Here is a 23,105-nt window from a genome sequence, read left to right on the forward strand (position 1 = left end):
ACTACAATGGAATGTGTTCTGATGAAATTAGGTAACTTTGTTCCTGATACCCACAGATTTTTACGCAATACACGTTTTTCATCAAGAACACATCTTTTTGTGGTCGATTAGCCAGTGGACCGCACAACACACTATAGGGAAAATTCATAGAGCCGTACTGTACGTATGTGGAACAAACTTCCCGCTGAATTGTTTCCAGTCATTTTTAATGTGGGAAAGTTCAAATCGAATATTCACAAACACTACTCCCTATTTCCTCCCTCCCAGAACCTATTTTCCTAGTTCCAACACAATGCTTTGCATGAATAGGGTCAACTCCGTGAGTGCTGGTCCAAGAAGAAAAAAAGGTCTCATCTCTCCAGGGCCATCAATGAATCTACTTTGTCTCCTCAAATAATACACCGCTAAGAATTTAATTAACCCAACCGCATGCATAACATTATTAACATGAATTGAAAATGAATGTATTTTTGAGGGTGATTCCCAATCGACCATGACTCCCCTCCACAATCTCTTCCTACAACTTGTTCGTTCTGAATGACTAAATGCGAAGAGATGTTAGTTTCATTCTTAATTTGTAATATTTTTAGTTTAATGTGACAAAATAATCGTTATGAATATTTAAAAGAAAATTTACTAAATTAAATTTAAAAAACAAAAGAAAGAAAAACAATAACACACAAACATAGTTTTTGGCTCTTTTTCTAAATATTTTTTTTTTGTTTTTCGTTTTAAATAATTTAATAATCAAGACAGAAAGAAGAGACAACTACAAATAATATTCAGCATTTATCTTGTTATATTTTATCTAAATGTTTGTTGTTGTTGTTATTGTAATTTTATCGTTTTTCGAATTGTTTGTTGTGACTTGCTTTTCCTCAATTCACTTGTGTAGTATCTGTGCGAGTTTTAAGCTCTTTTAGATGATTTTGTTTTGTTTTTGTCTCAATTTGTTTTGTTGTTGGTGTGAGATGATCATTTTGTTGTTGTGTTTTATTTACGAGTTCATATTTGTGAGTTGTCGTTGTCGCTTTTTTTGTTGTTGTTGTCGGTGAGAGTTTGTGATGATGATGGTTGACAGCTACATATCATAATGTATTTAATCGTGTGTGAAACAACAAATTATTTTACACGCCCCCAATATTTGTGGTACATATTTATTTATTTATTGTTGTCGTCGTTACTTTTGTTACTTTTAAAACCAAAGTCGTAAGAATGAAAAAAAAATTGGACAAAAATTAAAATATGAAATACAAAAAGTATGATGTAGAGTGTTGTACGTCTGTTTTAAATATTTTATTTATCATTTTTTTTCTTCTCTTTTTTTTGTCTAGTGTCGTCGTCGGTGACTGTGTCTGTGGTATTAAATTAACAGCTGTTTGAAGGATGTGTGAACAACACAGGGCTTTTAATGAGGTGACCTTGTTGTTAATTTTTTTTTATTTCTTTAAATTTATTATAGATCTTTTTTATGGGTTTATTTGTTGTTGTTGTTGGTAGAATATTCAATAATTGAATTTTATTTAATATCATTTTGGAAATCAATTAAATAAGGCAAACAAAAATTTGAGGACAAGTTGTCCTAATTTTCCTTTTCACAATAAATCCATATCGTTCCGCAAGTCAATGTTTATTAAATTGGTAATGCACCTCAAGGGGCATAGTGGAATTATACCAACTTGGATAAATAAATATATAAGCCTACTCGGAAGGCAAACAACAGAACTGGACCCATGATTAGTAGTACCTATGTGTGTGTTAGCGACCGGTTGCAGATGATCTAATACTTCATTAGAGTGCTCCAATAGAGTAGATGATAGCGTGCTAGACTATTAGTCTGAAAGTTCGATTCTCGCAAAAAAAAAAACTTCGTTCAGCATATATTTACAGATAAGGTTTCTGTTTCCTCCCTTCTGTTGAATTCAAATCCAAATTTGTTGGATATCTGATCACCCAATGACCTGTTTGCACAGCCGTTAGCCTCGAAATGTCCTTCTGGTTCTATAAAAAGTTTTGTACCTCGTTTCATGTTATATACAGACCACATTTTGCTAGCCACCTTCCAATTTGCATCATATATTGTCATCCTTCTATAGATAGTATCTGAAGATCTTGCTATTAACAGTCCAAAGAGGTATTGCGAAAGATACTGCATCTGAGACATTTAAAACGGATCATTTGCTGGTTGGATGCGCAGGGATCTAATTTTTTTTTTTTTTTTTAAACAAACACAAACTGCGAAGCGTTTTGCTTATCTGCAGAAACACCCAGAGTCTCTGGCAGGAATCGAACACGCAACCCTTGGATTGATAGTCCAGCACACTACCGTCTAGGCTATCGGGGCACCCAAAAAATAGGTCAATGTCAGATAGACGTCCAGATCTTCCTTACACTGTCTGACTAGAAGACGTGGAATAAGCGATCCTTCGAATGTTGTTTTCCCGAAGAACTTATTAGATCTCCTTGATCGCCAATATCTAGGCCAGAAACTCACTAGCTTTATCTGGCAGAGGTATTGCCAGAGTTCATTACTGAAGTCACAAGATTGTAAGCTACAATTCTGCTTAAAACTATTAGTTATACTCTTGTTAAATACAATTATCATGTTACCCCGCCTCTCCTGCATCCAGAGGCAGATATAGCAATTAATTCAGAGCCACTGAAGGTCTTGTATGACATTGTTAAACTGTAATCTATGAATGATGTACAGTTTTTTCACAACATATTTCATTTCAGTTACATTTCAAACTCAAGATCGATTAGTCAATCGATTGAAGAGATCAATCCCCATTTGGCTCCAAACATCTAACGAAAGTTATAGTAACCAACTTTGTTTTGTATCATACGAATTGTATGTTCAGTTTCTATGATTAATGTTGAGTCCAGAATAAGTAGATATTTCGTTCGCACTGTCTGATAGGGAAAGTTCACAGTCTCGTAACAGCGGTAGTTTGTAACTGGATACTTTGGCCCATCTGGAATCATCAATACAACATCATCTGAATAAGCAACAACCTTATTGTCGAAATCAACATGAATAGTCCTAATAGAGGAAAGATCATCTCACCTTGGTTAATTACACGTTAATCGTATGTTGACTTATCGCTGTTCGCAAGACATCTTTCGAACCTGTTTAATTGCTTTAGTTGTCTAGATCCCTTCTTAGCGTAGGTAATGTAACTGTCATCGTAAACTTATAAAATTCAAAGTACAAAAGGTTTCACTTTTGAACGCTATGAAGAACTTTGGTTCATTGGACATATTGTACAGATCCTAAATAAGTCCAGACACAGGAACATATCGTTGGCAGAATTACGAAAACAAATTTGTTACTGTTCTTATATGTGGGGAAAACATGTCGAATCTGTGAATGCTTTCAGTTTAGGTTTTGTGCAAATGAACATTTTAATAAATGAGCGCTACCAAAAAGTTCTACATTCCCGGCAATTTATCGACAAATATTTCTCGACTTAACAGGCCAGTTTATCAGAAATAACTAGAATTGTCTATATACCGTTGACTCCAAAACGAATAATTCAACAACATTTTCAGTTGTAAATCAAAATGGTGTACTCATTAAATCAGGATATATCATTAACCCTGAGAGATCGTTCAACATCGTTCGAAACAAATAGTAGTCTGATGGGGCTCGGTCTGGATAATAAAACGGGTGAGCCAAAACTTCCCAACCACTTCCATCTAAATAGTTTTTAACATATATTACATAATTTGGCTGAGCGTAGTCATGATAGAATAATACGGTTTCGTGGCTAGCCCATATTCTTGGAGTTTTTCGGCCAATGCTCGCTTCAAACTAATCAGATGCGTTTGGTACAGGTTTCCTGTGATGGTCTAGTCAGATTTCAGCAGCTCATAAAAGATAGGACCCTTTTGCTCCCACCAAATACAGAACATTACCTCATTGCCATGGATATTTGGCTTTGGTTTCGATTCGACTGGTTGGCCGGGCTGCACATACGATCTCTTAATCTTCGGGTTATCGCAATGGATCCATTTTTTAACACAAGTAATGATTCGGTGCAAAAATGATTTTCTTTTATAGCGTTCAAGCATAATTTCGGACATGCAAAGTCGTATTTCAAATTCTATCGGCTTCAATTCGCATAATAACCAATTTCCCTGATTTTGGTTGAATACTGCTGCTAGCAAACGTTTTGAAATTACCGTTTGAGTATCTCCCAATGATTTTGCGCTCTTGTTGAGTTTGACAACAATCTTCATAGAGTAATGACTCCAAACATTTTTGGCTGGCCTGGACAATCCTTGTTTCCGTTTCAAAATCGCCACTTCTGAACCGCACAAACCATCTCTCGCATGTTGAAACCGATCGAACACATTCACACATTAAGCTTTGGTGAGCAATCGGTGTTCTTTAGCGGCACTTTTTTTCAAATTAAAGAAGTAACGCAAAACTTCCCGCTTTGTTGGTACAAAATTTTAATTTTTCGATGCAAAAAAAGTGTGAATAAATGAGAGATAGTATGTACCCTATAAAATTACATTAAAGTTATTAAAGACTAAAACCGTTCAAAAGATATGCTTTCTTTTGTAAATTTCCCATTTTAAAGTCATACACCCAACATACCTTTTCTTTAGCAATTGACAGTATTATTAAAATCGGACTTACCGTTTAAAAATTATAGATTTCCACTTTCTTTTCGAAATTCCTCACTGTGCATGAACATTACATCAACAAGAACTATCCACACTGGACAAATTCATGTGCGGATTAGAAATTGTTTGCTGAGTGAACAAATTGATGGCACATCAAGGCGGGTAAAAGCTTAAAGGAATAAAATATAAAGAAGATTAATGAGTAATTTAAAAATATTGTGAACATTTATGTAAACAATTTAAACACTAACCCTTCCACGCTAACTAGTTATACGTTAAATTTTAGTTATACTGTAGGTTAAAATAATTTTTGTATGAAAACTTTTGTTTAAAACATAACTTTTAATCAAATTTAAAAAAAAAAATGGAAAACCAGTTTTTATTTTGTTAAAATTGTTTAAAATTATTAAATGAGCTTTAAAATCATTTTCCTAAAAAATCAAAATTCGATAAACCTTCAAAGAATCATTTGCTAGGACGAGCTTTAAGAATTTGTAAAAAAAAAAATAAATTAAAAAAATTTCTGAAAACTAAACAAAAATTAAACATTTTCCTGCAAACCTTGATTTTTCAAAAACTAAATAAAAATATTAAAAAAGCATATAAATAGTTTCCTTAAAAACCGAAATTAGAAAAATCTTCAAAGAATCATTAAATTTAAAAATTTTCTGAAAACTGAAAAAAAAATTCCAAACCCTTATTTATTAAAAACTAAATAAAAATTAAAAACTGAAATTAGATAAAACTTCAAGGAATCAGCTAGAAATAGCTTTAATAATTTAAGAAAAACTAAAATTAATAAAATTTTCTAAAAACTAAAAAAAAATCCAATTTTTCTCCAAAATAATTTTCGTATGAAAACTTTAGTTTACATTGTGATAATGGAGATTAATGAAATCAAATTTTCTAAAAAAAATGGAAAACCATCCAAATTTTTTTTTTTATGAAATTTACGGGAAACCTTATTTTGTTAAAATTGTTTTAAATTATTAAATTCGCGTTAAAATCATTTTCCTAAAAAATCAAAATTCGATAAACCCTCTAAACTAAACAAAAATTAAAAATTTTCCTGCAAACGTTGATTTTTCAAAAACTAAATAAAAATATTAAAAAAGCATTTAAAAAAGTTTCCTTAAAAACCAAAATTAGAAAAATCTCAAAGAATCATTTACTAGAAAGAGCTTTAAGAATTTAGGAAAAAATTAAATTAAAAATTTGTTTGAAAACTAAAAAAAAAAAATAAAAAATTTTCTTCCAAACCTTAATTTATTAAAAACTAAATAAAAATAATAAATAAACAGCTTAGCAGTTTCTTTAAAAACCGAAATTAGATAAAACTTCAAGGAAACAGCTTCAAGAATTTAAGAAAAACTAAAATTAAGAAAAAATTAATGAAAAAAAAAATGGAAAACCATCCAAATTTTTTTTTATTAAATTTACTGGAAACCTTATTTTGTTAAAATAGTTTTAAATTATTAAATGAGCTTTAAAAAGATTATCCTAAAAATTCAAAATTCGAATAAACCTTCAAAGAATCATTTGCTAGAACGAGCTTTAAGAATTTGTAAAAAAAATTTTTATTAAAAAATGTCTGAAAACTAAACAAAAATTAAAAATTTTCCTGCAAACCCTGATTTTTCAAAAACTAAATAAAAATATTAAAAAAGCATATAAATAGTTTCCTTCAAAACCGAAATTAGAAAAACATTCAAAGAATCATTTACTAGAAAGAGCATTAAGAATTTAGGAAAAAATTAGATTAAAAAATTTTCTGAAAATTGAAAAAAAAAAAATTTTTTCCTCCAACCTTGATTTTTCAAAAACTAAATAAAAATATTAAAAAAGTATGTAAATAAATTCCTTAAAAACCGAAATTAGAAAAACCTTCAAAGAATCATTTACTAGAAAGTGCTTTAAGAATTTAGGAAAAAAATTAAATTAAAGAATTGTCGGAAAACTAAACAAAAATTAAAAATTTTCCTGCAAACCTTGATTTTTCAAAAACTAAATAAATATATTAAAAAAGCATGTAAATAGTTTCCTTAAAAACCGAAATTAGAAAAATCTTCAAAGAATCATTAGCTAGAAAGAGCTTTAAGTATTTAGGAAAAAAATAAATTAAAAAAATTTCTGAAAAAAAAAAAATTTCTTCCAAACCTTAATTTATTAAAAACTAAATAAAAATATTAAATAAGCAGCTAAACAGTTTCTTGAAAACCCGAAATTAGATAAAACTTCAAGGAAACACGTAGAAACAGCTTCAAGAATTTAAGAAAAACTAAAATTAAAAAAATTCTAAATTTTCCTCATATAATGCTGTTTTTTTTACCTAGAATTCATTAAAACTTTTGCATTAATCCGTCAGTTAAGTAAGACTTACTACTTTAAACCTAGATTAATATAATCTAGCCAGTTTTAACAATTAATCTAAACTTCCTCCTTCCGCTTGCCTTTTTTAAAGCCCCCACCCCTTCATAAGCAGCCTTCTAGGGATTTAAATACAGCTTAATTTCAATCTGTTTCAAGATTATCAAGCCATATATACTTATTATGCAATATATAACTAATCAACATTAGATTAAATCTTTAACTGCTACACACACATATAGAAAACAAATTTAAATAAGCAGGAATTAATAATATAATTAGAAATAAAATGTTTTAATTAAATGTTTTAAGTGTTGGAGAATATGTCTCATTGTTATTAAACAGCAGAGAGTAACAAATGTTTGTTAGATGGGGAGATAAACTCAATCGATTAACATTAAACATGGCTATATTGACAGGAGTTGGAATTTTATCACTTTAATGAAAAAGTGATCACTATAAATCATAAGGTGTTTTTTAAAAAAATAAATAAATAAAAAAATTGTTTAGCATTTGTAATGAAAAAATCTAAGAAATTAGATAAAACTAACCAAGTGTTTATTTAAAAATGAGATGAAAGATAAAGCACAGCACAGCTATGGAGAATAATAGAATGAAATGTTGGAAATGTTAGAAATGTTACATATGACAAGTCTAAATGTAAGTAAAAAAAAAGGTGTTATAAGTAAATAAGATAGAAAATCAAGACAGACAGACAAACAGCTATAGTCACATAGACAGAATGTCTAATAATTTCAAAGTAAAGGTGAGATGGTGAGAGTGTGTAGCGAGTTACAAGGTGTTAAATTCAAATAACCCACGATTTTTCACACTTTTATAAATACATACATATAAATATCTTTACAATAACAATAACATTATTAGATTTTCCAAGTTGATGTTAGTGTTTATATTGTTGCTAGGATTTACAGTAAGTTTAAGGGAAAAAACCCACAAAATCATGGTTTCAATACAAACACCACCTTGAACAAAAGCAACAACAATATTTAGAGGAGTTTAAAAAGTAAAACAGAAAGAGCAAGCAGGATTTGTGAGCAAGAGTAGAAGTAGGGGAATTATTTTAAAAATGGTGCGTGTACCTGATTGAGTGAGTGAGTGTGTGTGTGTTAGAAAGAGGAAGCACCGTTTAATTATTGTGTAGAAAAACGGATTTCCGGTCTTTAGCTAGTGTATGATGTTAGCAACATTGTTGCTAAACATGGAAAATGTTGCTAAACTACCTGTTAAGCAGAAGGCATGTTGCCACAGCCATAACAAAAGAGCGTATAAACATTTTGCATTTATTTTGACCTGCTCTTTGTGAGCAACATTTTTCCGAGGCTTCGTGTATTTGCGACAGAGCTAGTGATCTACAGTATGCAGCGAGTATTAGAAGCGAACGTGCGCATAATAACTTTAAGCAAAACAGTTTCGTATTTTTTATACATTTTTTTCCTTCAAAATATTTGTATTTTATAAATAAAAGATACAATTAAATCAATTTCATATGAAAAAAAAGAACTAGAGAGTGCAAATTAAATAAAAAAGAAAACAACAAAATATTGTGTGAGTTTTAAAGCAAACATATACGAAAAAACAAAAATTATTACGCTCTGAAAAGTATTTTTTGTTTGACTTTTCTAAGCATATGACTGACTCGACTGTGTAAAATACATACAATTCATATAGATGTATAATTGGCACGAGAGCAAAAAGCAACAAAAAAAAAACTTTTTATAAAATAAAAAAAAACAGACAACAAGCAAACCAACCAACCTCTTTTTTCAATACGTTTTATTTTGTTTTGGTTTGGTTTTATTTTTATTAAAAAAACAAAAATAAAAATAAAAAATATTGTAGTGAACGGATACAAGTAGATGAATGTATCTCAATATCTTTCAAGAAGAAAACAAAAACACAGCGTCGAAAAAACCGCAAAGTAAAGAGGTTTTTTTTTCTAAAATACAAAAGCAACAACAACAATAATAAAACAATTTTGTGTTTTGTTGGTTTTTGGTGTGTGAGCTCGTTAGTTTATTTATTCAACGACCGATACCGTGTGTGGACATTATTTTCCGAAACGCGCAACATACCACAACACACACCCTGCTGCTGCTGCTGATGCACTGCAACATTTAAGAAAAACAAAAAAAATATATAGTAATTTCAAATCAAACAAACCAAAAGTATTTAACTTAAACAAAAACGAAATATTATTTCAGTAATAATTTCCCTTTAAAACGAATTTAACTTAAAACAAATCCATAAGATACAACAGAAACTATAACATAAACGTGTGTTTAACAAGCAAAATATATAAAAAAAGCTGTGAAATATATAAGAAAAATAAATCGAGTTTATTTAAAGAAAACAAAAAATAAATAAAAAAGAAATATTCTGCAAAAAAAAAGCTCAAAGAACGCGTGTAAAAAAGAAATACAAAAAAGTATCTTTAATACAAAAATCAAAAAAAAAGAAAATTATAACAAAAAATAATGTAAAATATATACAACAAAAAGTGTTTTAAAAGAGAAAAAAAGTTGAAATAAAATAAAATAAACCAACATCATCTTATTGTTATTATTATTATTATTTTCTTGGTGTTATCTAATCTATAAATTTCCATTTATTTAATAAATTTTTATAGTTGTTTTAATACAAAACCAAAAAGAAGCAGAAAATATATTAAAAAAAAGATTGTGTTTGCAAAAAGTGTTTTTTTATATTTTTTACAAAACAACAACAGCAGCAGAATAATAAATAAATAAAAATAAAGTATCTTTAAGATACAATTCTATATAAGTGATTTATTTTCAATAACAAACCACAGAAAAATGGCTAAAATTACAAATCAAACGACCAAATCAAACTACTCCAATAACTCAGCATCATTATCATCATCATCGACAGTAACAACCTGCAATTCCTCCTCATCCTTCTCCTCCTCATCATCGTCGACATCACTAACAAATATAGCTTTAAAAATTGTTATATTTTCGCTAATATGCCTCAGCCAATCGGGATTTGTGGAAAGCCGTAAACACTCACCTTTATTAGTGGAAGAAGCTGAGGGCAATCGTCGCAATAACAGACCAGCTGGTAAGTTTGAATTTTTCTATTTTTTTAACATTAGATTTAAGAATTAAGAAAAAATTTAATTTCAATATAAACCGAAATTAGTTAAGGAAATAAAAAATCATTTACTAGAACAAATTTTTAAAAATGGCTTAAAATCAAATTAAAAAAAAATTTAGAAAATTATCAAAAAAAAATTTAAAATTTGCTGGAAACCTTATTTTGTTAAAATTGTTTAAAATTATTAAATGAGCTTTAAAATCATTTTCCTTAAAAACCGAAATTAGAAAAACTTTCAAAGAATCATTTGCTGGAAACAGCTTTTAGAATTTGGAAAAAAAATTAAATTAAAAAAATTTCTGAAATCTAAACAAAAATTCCAAATTTTACTCCAAACCTTAATTTATTAAAAACTAAATAAAATTATTAAACAAGCATGAGAATAGTTTCCTTAAAAACCGAAATTAGAAAAACCATCAAAGAATCATTTGCTAGAACGAGCTTTAAGAATTTAATAAAAACTCAAATTAAAAAAAAAATTGAAAACTGAAAAGACAAATTAAAAATTTTCCTCAAACCTTAATTTATTCAAAACTAAATAAAATTATTAAATAAGCCTGAAAATAGTTTTCTTAAAAATCGAAATTAGATAAAACTTCAACGAATAATTTGCTACAAAGAGCTTTACGAATTAAAAAAAAATTAAATTAAAAGTATTTCTGAAAACTGAAAAGAAAAATTAAAAATTTTATTTAAAACCTTAATTTATTAAAAACTAAATAAAAATATTAAATAAGCATAAAAACAGTTTCCTTAAAAACCGAAATTAGAAAAACCTTCAAAGAATCGTTTATTAGCAAGAGCTATAATAATTTAATAAAAACTCAAATTAAAAAAATTCTGAAAACTGAAAAGAAAAATTAAAAATTTTCTTCCAAACCTTAATTTATTATAAACTAAATAAAAATATTAAATTAGCCTGAAAATAGTTTCCTTAAAAACCAAAATTAGATAAACCTTCAAAGAATTATTTACTAGAAAAATTTTAAAGAAAAGTTAAAATTTGAAAAATTTTCAAAAAAAAAATTAATTTTAAATTTTTGGTGAAAAACTTACTTAAAAAAAATTAGTTTAAATTAATAGCTAAAACATTTTCACTAAAAACCGAAATTGTTTAAACAAATAAGGAATCAGAAACTAGAAAAAAGGATAAGCAGTACAAGCAAAAATTAAATAAAAATTATAATTTTTAAAATTTTCCAATTTTTTTTTTTATTTTTTTTTTTGGGGGAAGTTAGAAGTTAAATAAAATTAATAAATATGAATTTAAAGCAGTTCAAATAAAATTCGAAATTAGTTAATCAATTGAAGCATAAGTTACAGCAAAAATCGTATAAAAAAAAATTTGAAAAAAAAATTTAAAAAAAAATCAAAACTAAAATTTTTTTATTTTCATACTAATATGAAGTTTACCAACAATTGAATAGAAACCGAAGTTAGTTTAAATGAATACAATTTAAAAAATAAATAAAATGTTTAAGTTGTTTTTAAATAAACTGCTAATTAAAATTTTCAAATTTTTCAGAATATCTTAAAAAAAAATTTTGTAAAAAAATAATTTAGAAAAAAAATTAAACTTTTTTGAAAATTTATATTTTAAAATTTTTTTAATGGATTTGGAATGGTTAATACTATAATTTTGTATAATAAATATTCAAATTTAAAAAAAATTCTAATTTTTTTTTTAATAATTTTGAAAAATTTAACAATTTTTTTTTTAAGTTATTTTAAATTAAGAAAATTTTATATTTATAAATTTATATAAAGAAATTTCTATTAAATAAATTCCAAAAAATTTTAAGAAATTCTGAAAAATTAAAAAAAAAAAAAATATTTTCTTCTCAATCAATCATGTTTTCATAAGATTTATTTTGATTATCTTCCTTTTTATTTCTTAAATCCTATAAAATTCTTCCAATTAGATTGGAATCTGTCTGTCTTTTTATGTTGCTGCAACATTTTTTTTACACCGGAATTGTGGGAAATTCCCACACTAACTTTTGACCTGTTGTTTGTCTCTCATTTTACACCTTTATGACCTGACAGGTTCACAAAAGTTTACAACATGTTGTAAATTTATCCACACACACAAGAAAAGACAGACAGACAAACTGTCTTATATTAGGGTATTTTCCCAATCTTAAGGCATATGCATTTTTTTACAATACAACTGCCAAATTCCGGAATTTCCCAGCATAATTTTTTTCCGCAACATGCAAGTTGTTTTGCTACCTGGGCCACCCACCAAAAAAGAATGTGGCAAGTTGTTGTGTGTTGAATTTTTTATGAAAAACTAAATTAATCCCATAACATGCCTCTATTTCTCAGCTACTTACTATCTAACTATCCCTGGTGATATAAAACTGATACAAGAGACATACACATTGTCAATGTCATTTAATCCCTTAAGGATTACAAAAGGAAAAAAACTAAGCATACAACACACATTTTGATATTGTGGGAAATTCCTAAATGCAACATGTTGCGCATAGCAAAAAGATGTTAGAACAGCAAATAATAAAATGTTATAATTGTTAAAGTAAATAGTAAAATAGTAAAATAGTGTTTTGAGAAACTTGATTTTTTTTGCTTTGCTCAAACTTGAGACATTTAGACGTCTTTGTAGAAGAAAAAGTAGTAGAGGAAAATGATGATGATGAGGGTTTTAAATAGTTTAAAGTTTCCATTTATGTTTAGGAATGTTTTGAGCCCTCTTTTGTTGTTTGTTTGTTATTTGTTCTTGGCTTTAGAAAATCTCCGGTGCCAATTTGTCTAAAGAAAAACAAGAAAAATTTAAAGAATTTTTCTGGTTTTTTCTTCTTATATTGTTTTCTGTGTTGTATTTAAGCCGCTTAGAGTTTGTTTTGTTGCATTTAAATGCAAAAAAGACCTCCCTAACCTTAAAGGATTTACAGGCACAGCTAAATACCGTTTTAGCTCTACTTTAAAATGGAAAATTGTTAAGTTCTTTGTTTTTGAAAATAGATTAGATTTTTTCAAGATAAATCAGATAAAAAGCAGCTGTTTTTCCCTTAACAGATTTAATTAGCACTATAATGAAAGGTATTAAGAAGAGATATTGTAAAACAAAAAACAACAAAAATTCAAAAAATTTCAAAACCTTTTCTCTCTAACGGAAGCTGCTTATTTAATTTATGAAAATAGTAGAAATATAATTAAATAAAACAAATTTTTAAAGCATAAAAAACACACATAAAGCCTAAAGTTATTTTATTATTTTTTTGCTCGATGGCGAGTCAGACACAATGAAACAACCAACCTGGCTTAATTATAAGTGATTTAAACATAAAACCCACCAGCTTTTGAGGTTTTTTTTTTATAAATAATTTTAATTCATTGATATTTATTTTGTTTATATGTGGGTTTAGGCGTACGTCTACAGGTTTTTTTTTATAATATTTTTGTGTTGTTTTTCGTTGAAATAAAAGATATAAAACTTAAATTTTAATGAATGAAATCTTTTAAAAATTTGTTATTTGGTTTGGTATGAATGGAGTTGTTGTTGGCTTTTAAAAAGCAATTTTAATGAATGAAAAATTGCAACTACGCACTTTTTTTGGGAGTTTAAAGCTTTTTTTGTCTTTTTGTTTAAGAAAAAAAAAAACATTTGAAAGATTGAATGATGTATGGGTTTTTAGTAAACAAACAAATTTTAAATATGGTTAAAGGTGTTAAAAAGTTGTTTTTGACTCGATTTTTTTTTTGTTGTATCCAATATGACATAGACAAACATTTTTTTTCCAGCCAAAAACCATTTAAGGCTTTAAGGCGTCATGTCTAAAAGTTTTAAGATGTTTGAAATTTAGTTTGTCATATGAAAAATATCTACAAAAAAAAACTTTTAAAACATTGTTTTAAGTTTAGTGTGTGAAACTCAAACTGCACAGAAAATCATTATAAATTTAGTTTTAATTTATTTTCTTATATTATGTAGGCAGAGGAAGCTTTCAATGCCCACAAGGTGTCAAATTGCCACAGTTTTTTTTCGTATAGTAAATTAAATATGTAATAAATAAATTTATTATTAATTTAATAAGAAAAAAAAAAGAAAACATTAAGATGACGCCGTTACATTTAAATACGATTTAATACAAACTCCACATGAGTTTTAAATAGTTATTAACTCAAACACTTGCTGCATTTTAATCCTTTTTAGCTTAAAACCATGAAGCTTTAAAAACAGATTTAAACAAAAAATTCAATTAAAAATGTTTATAAGATGGAAAACCAAAAATAATTAAAAGTAAATTCACAAACAAACATATTACATTTAACAGTTCTATAAACATTTCCAATATTTCCTAAATTTTTTTTTAAAATTTGGAAAAATTGTTTTTTGAATAATTTTTTTTTTAAATTTAAAAATTTTTATTTCAAATTTTATTTTAATTTTAAAATTTTTATTTCAAATTTGTTTACAATTTTTCCTTTACATTAATTTAATTTTTTACTTAAATTAAAAAAAATCGTAAACTAAAACTTTATCTCAATTAAAATGCTTTTAAAATGCATACATTTCGTTTAAAACAGCTTTAAAATTAAAGAGAAAACATAAAAAACATCCAAAGACCCTTTAATAACCAATAAACACAATAAAACTTCTTCCTAAATAAAAACAAATATATTAAAAACAATAACAATCCTTAACAACAACAACACTTAAGCAAAAGAGCTTACACACAAACAAAACTAAACAACAACAACACAGGCATGTAAATAACAGTAACATGAACAGTAATAAAATGGAGTCTTCCTCTCACAGAAAGTTACTAATAATTTTAAAGTAAAAGCATACTTTTAGGCGTTTGTATTAAATTTTCAATAGAAAAATCTTATATATTAAACAAAAATCTCTATAACTATTGGATTTCTTAAAGGATTTCAATAAAATTTGGTCTAAAGCTTAAAAAGACTATAATTAATAAATGAAAAGAAAAATAAGTACAAAAATATTAAAATAAAAGCAAAAAAACTCACATAAATTTTGAAAAATTATTTTTGGAAATATAATTTAATCGTTTACAATGTAGCAAAATTTTATTTTCCTAAAATTCTTGCAAACTCAAAATTTAATTTCTTTTGCTCATCATTATTTTTATGCCACATTCTTTAAGTGCATTTCAAATTATCTTTAAAAAACAATCTCGCTTTTCAACAACAAAAAAAAACAACTATTTTTTTTGTTGCACATTTTTACTTAAGATTTTGTAAGGAAATTTAGTTTTGTTTGTATTTTTTGTGTTCTTTCAAGCTTCATCAAAATTTAAAATCTTGATATTTGAAACACAGACAGTAAGGCACGGCACATTTACAAGAAACACAACGCAAAAAAAACCCAAGGCACACACTGAAACCAAAGTATTAATAGAAAACCAAGTTAATAGGCAAAAATTTAATTTAAAGAAAATTTGTAACATTTTAAATATTTCTAAAAAAAATAATTAGAAAAATATTTCAACAATTTTCTTTTACAAAAAAAAATTTCTTAAATTCACATGTTTCAAAATAAATTTCTCACACCTGACTAATTGCAACAAAAAAAAATAAAAAGGGGGCCAGTTCAAAATCCTCGTGATTTAATGTAGATTTTAGCTAAAAAGTGGGTGTGTTACCAAAAATCTATTTCGCCACATCAACTGTTATTTTAAATAAACCCCCAACCATTTAGTTTTCCTTTACTTCTAACAATTAAAGTCAAATGCCAAAAAGGCAAATTGTTGAAACATGTGATGATAAAATAATTTTAGTGCAACCAAGCATCTTTTATAAGCAGACTCATTTTATTTTGCAAAAAAAAAAAAAATATTTTACAAATTCATCATCATCGTCATTATTATTATCATTAAAACAACACCCCAAAAATAAAATAAACAACAATTTAATTGCTTTAAACTACTCAGACCTTAAATTCTCTTTTTTTGTTGAATTTTTTGCAAACAAACAAATTTAGAATTTTAGCTAAATTTAGCACAATTTCTACATTTATATAAAAAAAACCTTGGTTGTTGTTTTGGTGGCTTCTTTTTTTTATATAGCATTTCTAACACAAGCGGCATTTTGTAATAAAAACATTGTGTGCCACTAAAATAATTGAGTTATTTAAATAAGAAGTAAACAAAATATCTCGTGATTTGGATTTTAATTTAAAAAATTTAGAAATTTTAAGGAAATTATATAATTTTCAAGATTTTTAAAAAAATTTCAACATTTTTTTAAAAATTAATACAATTTAATTTAAAATATTTCTTTCAACCATTTAACAAAAGCTGAAATATGAAACATGTTCAATTTTTCTTTGTTTAATGTAACTATTAATTCATTGAATTTATTTCTTTTATATTTAAATATAATTACGCAAATTGCTATTTTGTACCTCTCGTAACGTCATGTGAAAATTATCTCAATAATTTTTTTTTGTCGTTTCGTTTCTCTATAAAAATTTCTTTTGTAGTCTGTGTCTCTAAACTTTTAGTGCAATTCGTCACGTTCGCCTCAGCCAGCAATAATTCGTCGTAGACATAAACACTCATACACATTACACACACAACCATTACTATATACAAACAAAAAAAAATTCACATAGAAAAAAAAAGTAGGGCTTTCATCAATGTTGTGTTAGGTCAGTCACTTTTTAATAAGAAAAAAATTATAATTTTAGTAGATTTTTTTTATTTTTTTTTTTCGCCAACATTTTAAGCTTTTGTAATTTTTTTAAAGGGTGATGAAATTTGCAACATTTCTATGATTGACATTTTCCGTAACCAAATCTGTTTTAAAAATTTCATGTTGCCAAGTCATTAAAAATATACAACTTACGTCATTTTATTTTTTATATTTAGCTAAAGCATGTTTTTATTTTAAAATTTAAAGATTTTTCATTCAAAAATTTTAAAATACAATTATTTGTTGTTTCAATGTTTTTGAAAGGTTATTGAAATTATTAAAATGTTGCAAAAAATCAAGAAATGTATTTTTAAATTCATTATAAATGTTAGTCCTACTGTTAAATACTGTTAAATTTACTCTTAACATTAGCAACAACAACAACAACCAATTATGTATAACTGTAACATAAACAAATCAAAAGCTTACACACACATGCACCCACACTTGCACTCCTAACATTGATAGCAGTAACAAGGCAGCCATTTTAACTCTCTCTCTCTTGCTTTTTGAAATAAACCGTTATTTTAATGTAAACAATTAAATTAAGGATTATTTATGTAAAATCTTTATATTTTATACAATTTTTAAAGGATTTTAATTATTTTGATGTTATTTTAAAGAGAACAATTTGATTTTTCAATTAAAATAAAAATTAGTTATTTTCTAAAATTGTTTAAAGGTAACAAAGGCAACTAAAGTTTAGATATAACATTAACAAAAACTCTTTCCACTTTAATGTTAAAGATATAATCTTTTTCGTTAGTTTTATTTATTTAAAACCTTATAAGGCATTTTGTTTTATAATTTTGTCTAAAAAAAAGAGTAAATAAAAAAAGTAGAAAACTCCAAAAATACTTATAGTATATAAATAAATAATAATAAAAAAAAAAATAAAGAAATAAGAAAACAACTTGTCAACATTTTACATGACATTTTGACAAATAAGGCAATCAATTTTAAAATAAACATACTTTTATGAAGCGCCACAGCTAGAGCAGCACTACAGGCACAACAAAATAAATAATAAAATTTATTTTAAAGCAAATATTTGTTTTCTTTAAAATTAAACAAAAAAAGTAAAAAAAAAGAAACAAAATTTTAAGCAGCAATGGCCGGTCATAAATTAACCTTTAGTATATTATTTTTCAAACCTAGAAAATTGATTTTATGTTTTCTTTTAAAGATTTATTAAGATCAGCTACAGATATAACAAAACAAACACAAACACACAACTAAAACAAACAAATAAATAAATAAACCATGAAATAACTAAATGCCGCCTTAAACAAATAATAATGATAATGATTGACTACATGATTGACATTTCAACACTTTTAAATGTCACAAAAAAAGAAAAAATTACCGAAAAAATAAAATTTATCACCTTTAGCCAAAGACAAGTAAAGTAAACTAAACTAAACTACTTTATTTAATGATCAGTTTAAAATTGTTTAATTTTTGTTTATAGTAAACCATTTATTTATTGCAGTAAAATTTATGTTTTGTTTATTTTGGCCCCCAAAAATATTTTAAAAGAAATTATTTTATACATTAACACTTTTGAACTTTGTGTTATAAATTAAACAACTTATTTTATTTTTAAAACAAAATATTTAATTCCAAGTTAAATTTGTTGTTGCTTGGCTGTTCATTTCGACATTTAGACGGTAATTAGTTTGAACGATTAATTACTCACAAGCTGACCTCAGCAATTTGATTTTAATTAAATCTCAATTTTATTTTGTATTTTTTTTGTTGTTGTTGGTGGCTGTTTATTTTTTGCTGAAAGCTTTTTTCAATTTTCAAACATTCTACATAAATGGCGGCAATTGGGCGCCTAAAATAAAATATTTTTTTTTTCAAAACGAAAACAACAACAAAAAAATCAAACATTAATCTCTCTACCGAAAAAGTTTTATGGTTCGTACGTAAATACAAAAATTAATTTTCAATATTTTTTTTGTGAATTGAGTTCATTTCATTAAACAAAAATTTTGTTTTATGCCAACTTAGTAAGTCAATGCACTTCTAAGCACTTTTTTGTTTTGTGAACAAAAAAAAAAAATTAAAAAACATTTACAAAAATTATCATGTCTATGCCTTTAAAATTGTAGTGCTGTGTAGTTTTTATAGATAGTTTTATGTTTTATTTTTTGTATTTTGGTTTTTGTAGCCAAAAATAAATATTTTCGCAAAACTAAAACAACAGCAACAACAAAATAGCAAATATATTTTGTGTTTTTTTTTCTCGTTTGCAGTTATCGTCTAGTAGGCGTGTCATTTACTTGTACTCTTGTGATGTCTGCTTGTAATTAATTAAGAATTTCAAGTATTTTTAGCAATTGCCATGATTTTGTTTTTCACAAACAAACAACAACAACAAAATTCTAAATTACCACAATATTTGAAATAGAAAAAAACTCAAAATAAAAAAATTAACAACAAAATTTTTCCAATAAAACAAAAACTTGAAGAAATTTTAATACAAAATTACTTAAAATCAATATTATATTGTAAAATAAACAAAATTAACCTTTAAACTGTTTAAACTCTATAAAACTGTAAACTTAACAGTTGTTTTAACTGTTGTCTGTTATAACTGTAACATTAATTTGCTTTGTTTACCTTTTTTGTAACATAAACAAAAGCTTACGCACAAACACCCACCCACACTCGCATTCTTATTATTAATAGGCAGCCATTTAATTTAACTCTCTCTCCCTCTCTTTAAAAGGAAACCGTTATTTTAACATGGTAATTTAACATGTAAACAAGTAAATTGAGGATTGTTAATGAAAAATCTTTATATTTCATAGAGTTTTTCAAGGATTTAAATTATTTTGGTTTTATTTAAAAGAAAAGAGTTTGATAATTTCATAAAAACTTAAAATTAAATATTTTCTAAGTATGTTAATTGGAAAAAAGACTTCAAAAGTAGGGAAATAATATTTTTGGAACAAAAAATTTTAATTAAAAAATTTAATTTTCTAAAATTTCATAAAAACAAAATATGAAATTTTAAAATTTTTATATTTTAAAAAGTTCAGAAAATTAAAAAATATTAAACAAATTTAAGCATTTTGCTTCATTTTAAAAAAATCTCGTAACAAATTGAGTTAAAATTAATATTCCTTATTTTGAAATATTTTTTATTACACAAAACATTTAATTTCCATTAAAATTATTATTTCAATGTAAAAAATGTACCTCAATTCTTTTCTTTATTTCTACACCAAAGCTTTATTAAAAACTTCCACAACCTTGAGTGTTGTCATAAACACTTATTTTCCATTTCATTTCAAAAAAAAAAAAAACTAACTTTCAGTCTAGCTGTCTGTCAGTTAGAGTATCGTTTTTAGCCCTTTTATTATTTGCAACCAAACAACCCAACCAACCAGCCAGCCAGCCATTTACTTGCCATGTTCTTTATTTAACTCAACTCATAAACTCAAAGCTAAGGTGTAAAAATCCACACATTTAAATTATAAACAAGTATAAATAATGGTTGGAGGAAAGAAAAAAAATATATGGCAAAAGAGAGTCAAGACAGACTTGACTTGCCAATAATCGTGGCAATAATCATAAAATATGCAACACACACAGAACACCGAACGAAAAAAATGAAGCATACACAGAAAAAACTAAAAGATTTTAGCATGTCATAATCCTTAAACATGCTTGTCGCCGTTTTTTATTTAGTTATTTTTTTTTCTCTTCTACTCTTTAAGTTTTACGGCTTTAAAAAGTCCGGCTTAATATAATGATGAGGCCTTATAATTAATACACACACTGTATAGATGACGTTTTTAATCTTTAAGTTTATTTTTTTTTTTTTTTTAAAAGATAACTTGCAGCCAGCCAAGGAGGGTAGAATTTAATTTACAATTTATAACAAGTTTAAAAGACGCCCATGTAAAGCTACTTTACAAAGAAGAAGGCGGGCGCTTTATTTTTACTTTAAAAGGGCTTTAACAGTTCTAGTTTCTTTTTTTTCTTTCTTTATTAATTAAATGAGTTTTAGGTGTTAAGACGACAACGACGCCACCGTCATGTTGTGTGTTAAAATTTACCTCCTTGTCAATACCTTTAAATAGCAATGCTCATCTTTTTTTTTAAACAGATTTTGAAATTTATTTTTCTTTTTTTTTGCTTTAAATCGGCTTATGTTTATTGTCAATAACCAGGAATTGTATCCAATTTACGCGTTTGTTAAAGCCTGTCACAAAACTATCTTGTCTGAGAGCAGCAGCTTCAAAAGAAATATATTTTTTATGTTTTTTTGTTTCTTAGGAATTTTTGTTTGTTAAGCCTGCTTCTTGGTAAATTTTGTTATTGTTAAAAGAAATCCCGAAAAAAGTATTGGCATATTTTAGATTTTTTTTGGTTAAAAAATTCCTTTTTTTTGTTGGTTTCCATTCAAAAGCCTTTTGAAGTGCAAAGCAAATTATTTAACGTGCGAAAACCTGGTTTGAAAGTTTCAGCAACGAAAAAAAAAGAACCAAAAATAACACATGCCATACAAGACATTCGACAGCACACAAAACACATCTTTTCAAGCCATGCCAAGAATTTAAGTCTGTCTTTTTTAGCCTTTTTTCGTTTCATTCTTTTCTGATTTTTTTTTTCCAACTCTACTACCTTCAGTGTTAAAAGTATGTAAGAGGCAAAAAGAAACGAAAAATTGTATGGATTTTATGCTAAAAAGGTTTGTTGTTTTTTTTTCTTCTGTCCATTGGAAGGTGTAAACCTTAGTTTAACTATGTGGGCAATGCCACTTAAGCTTAAATCCCTATATACAAACTTTAAGGTTTGTGTTGTTGGGAGATTTAAACGGAAATATTCTTAAGAATTTAAAGGTATAAAAATCAGGCAGAACAGAAAAAAAATAAATATGTGTATAGTGGAGGGTATATACATATACATATATTGAAGGTAATTGCATTGCTGAATGGAACGTAAATGGTATAGTATTGACGACTGACTACTACCTTGTATAAGAGTGTCGTTCACATATTAACACGCCTTGCAACAGCAGCAGTAGTTAAAGCAAATGATGCGCTTCAATGTTACTCAATATTAAACAATAATAATGAAAAAAACCTTTAAATAGTTAAGAGAAAACTTCAAATGTATTCAATTTAAAGAAAATTTGTCGAATTCGAAATTTTTTCTAGAACGCGACAATAATACATTTTTTTAAAAATTAAAATTTAAAAATTTAAAATAATTAAAAATTATAATTTTAAGAATAGAATTATTCAATTTAAGGAAATTTGCAAAAATTACACAATTTTAAGAATTTGAAATTATTTCTAGCATGCGACATAAAGTAAAACTTTTTAAAATTTATATAAAATCATAAAAAATTATAATTTTAGGAATAGAATTATTCAATTTAAAGAAATATGCAAATATTAGGCAATTTTAAGAATTTGTAATTTTTTCTAGCACGCGACAAAAAATAGAATTTTTAACAAAATCATTAAAAATTATAATTTTAGGAATAGAATTATGCAATTTTAAGCAATTGTACAAAAATTACACAATTTTAAGAATTTGAAATTTTTTCTAGCACGCGACAATAATAATTTTATTTTTAAAATTTATACAAAATCATTAAAAATTATAATTTTAGGAATAGAATTATTTAATTTAAAGAAATTTCCAAAAATTACACAATTTTAAGAGTTTCAAATTTTTTCAAGCATGCGACAAAAAAGTTTATTTTTTAAATTTATTACAAAACAATTAAAAAAATGCAAATTTAACAATAAAAGTATTCAAATTCAAAAAAATGTTCAACAATTTTAGTAAATTGTATGAATTTCAGTTTTTCTAGCACGCGACAAAAAAAATAATCCTAAATAGTAATAAAAAAAAAGTAAATTTAAGAATAAAAGTACTTAAATTAAACAAAATTTGCTACAAAATTAGTAAATTTCATGAATATAATTTTTTCTGGCACGCGACAAAAATTATAAAATTTAAAAATTTCTATAAATTCATAAAAATTTTAAATTTAAGCATTCAAATTACTCATCTATTGAAATTTGATTTCGATTTTTTTCTAAATTAAAAAAAAATTTTCAAAATTATTTTCATTTCAAAATGATTTTAATGGAAATTTTATATATTTTTCTACACTAAGTGCTTTTATCATACAATTTCTTTTTGTTACTCTCGAATTTTTTGGCGCCATTGAGCTCATTACCAAAAAAGAAAAGCAAGCAAAACAACAACAAAATTTCCATTAAAACAATGTTTGGCGCAAATTTGTATTT

At 26.0% G+C, this 23,105-nt stretch overlaps 1 protein-coding gene across 2 annotated transcripts in view; it reads left to right on the forward strand.

Moving 5' to 3' along the window:
• The first annotated feature begins 1,334 nt into the window (after positions 1 to 1,334).
• The window catches only part of sog (short gastrulation), a 43,022-nt gene continuing 21,251 nt past the window's right edge, over positions 1,335 to 23,105 (forward strand). Inside the window, exons 1-2 of one of the 2 annotated variants that reach the window (XM_065510002.1) lie at positions 1,335 to 1,416; positions 9,650 to 10,101. In XM_065510002.1, coding sequence (XP_065366074.1) covers positions 9,837 to 10,101 — 265 coding nt within the window. In that variant the 5' untranslated portion in view covers positions 1,335 to 1,416; positions 9,650 to 9,836. Of the gene's footprint in view, positions 1,417 to 8,362; positions 10,102 to 23,105 lie in introns of those variants that run through there. The other variant, XM_065510001.1, reaches the window with a different exon arrangement.

Source organism: Calliphora vicina, chromosome 4 (genome assembly GCF_958450345.1).
Source record: "Calliphora vicina chromosome 4, idCalVici1.1, whole genome shotgun sequence".
In the NCBI taxonomy this organism is placed as follows: Eukaryota; Metazoa; Arthropoda; class Insecta; order Diptera; family Calliphoridae; genus Calliphora; species Calliphora vicina.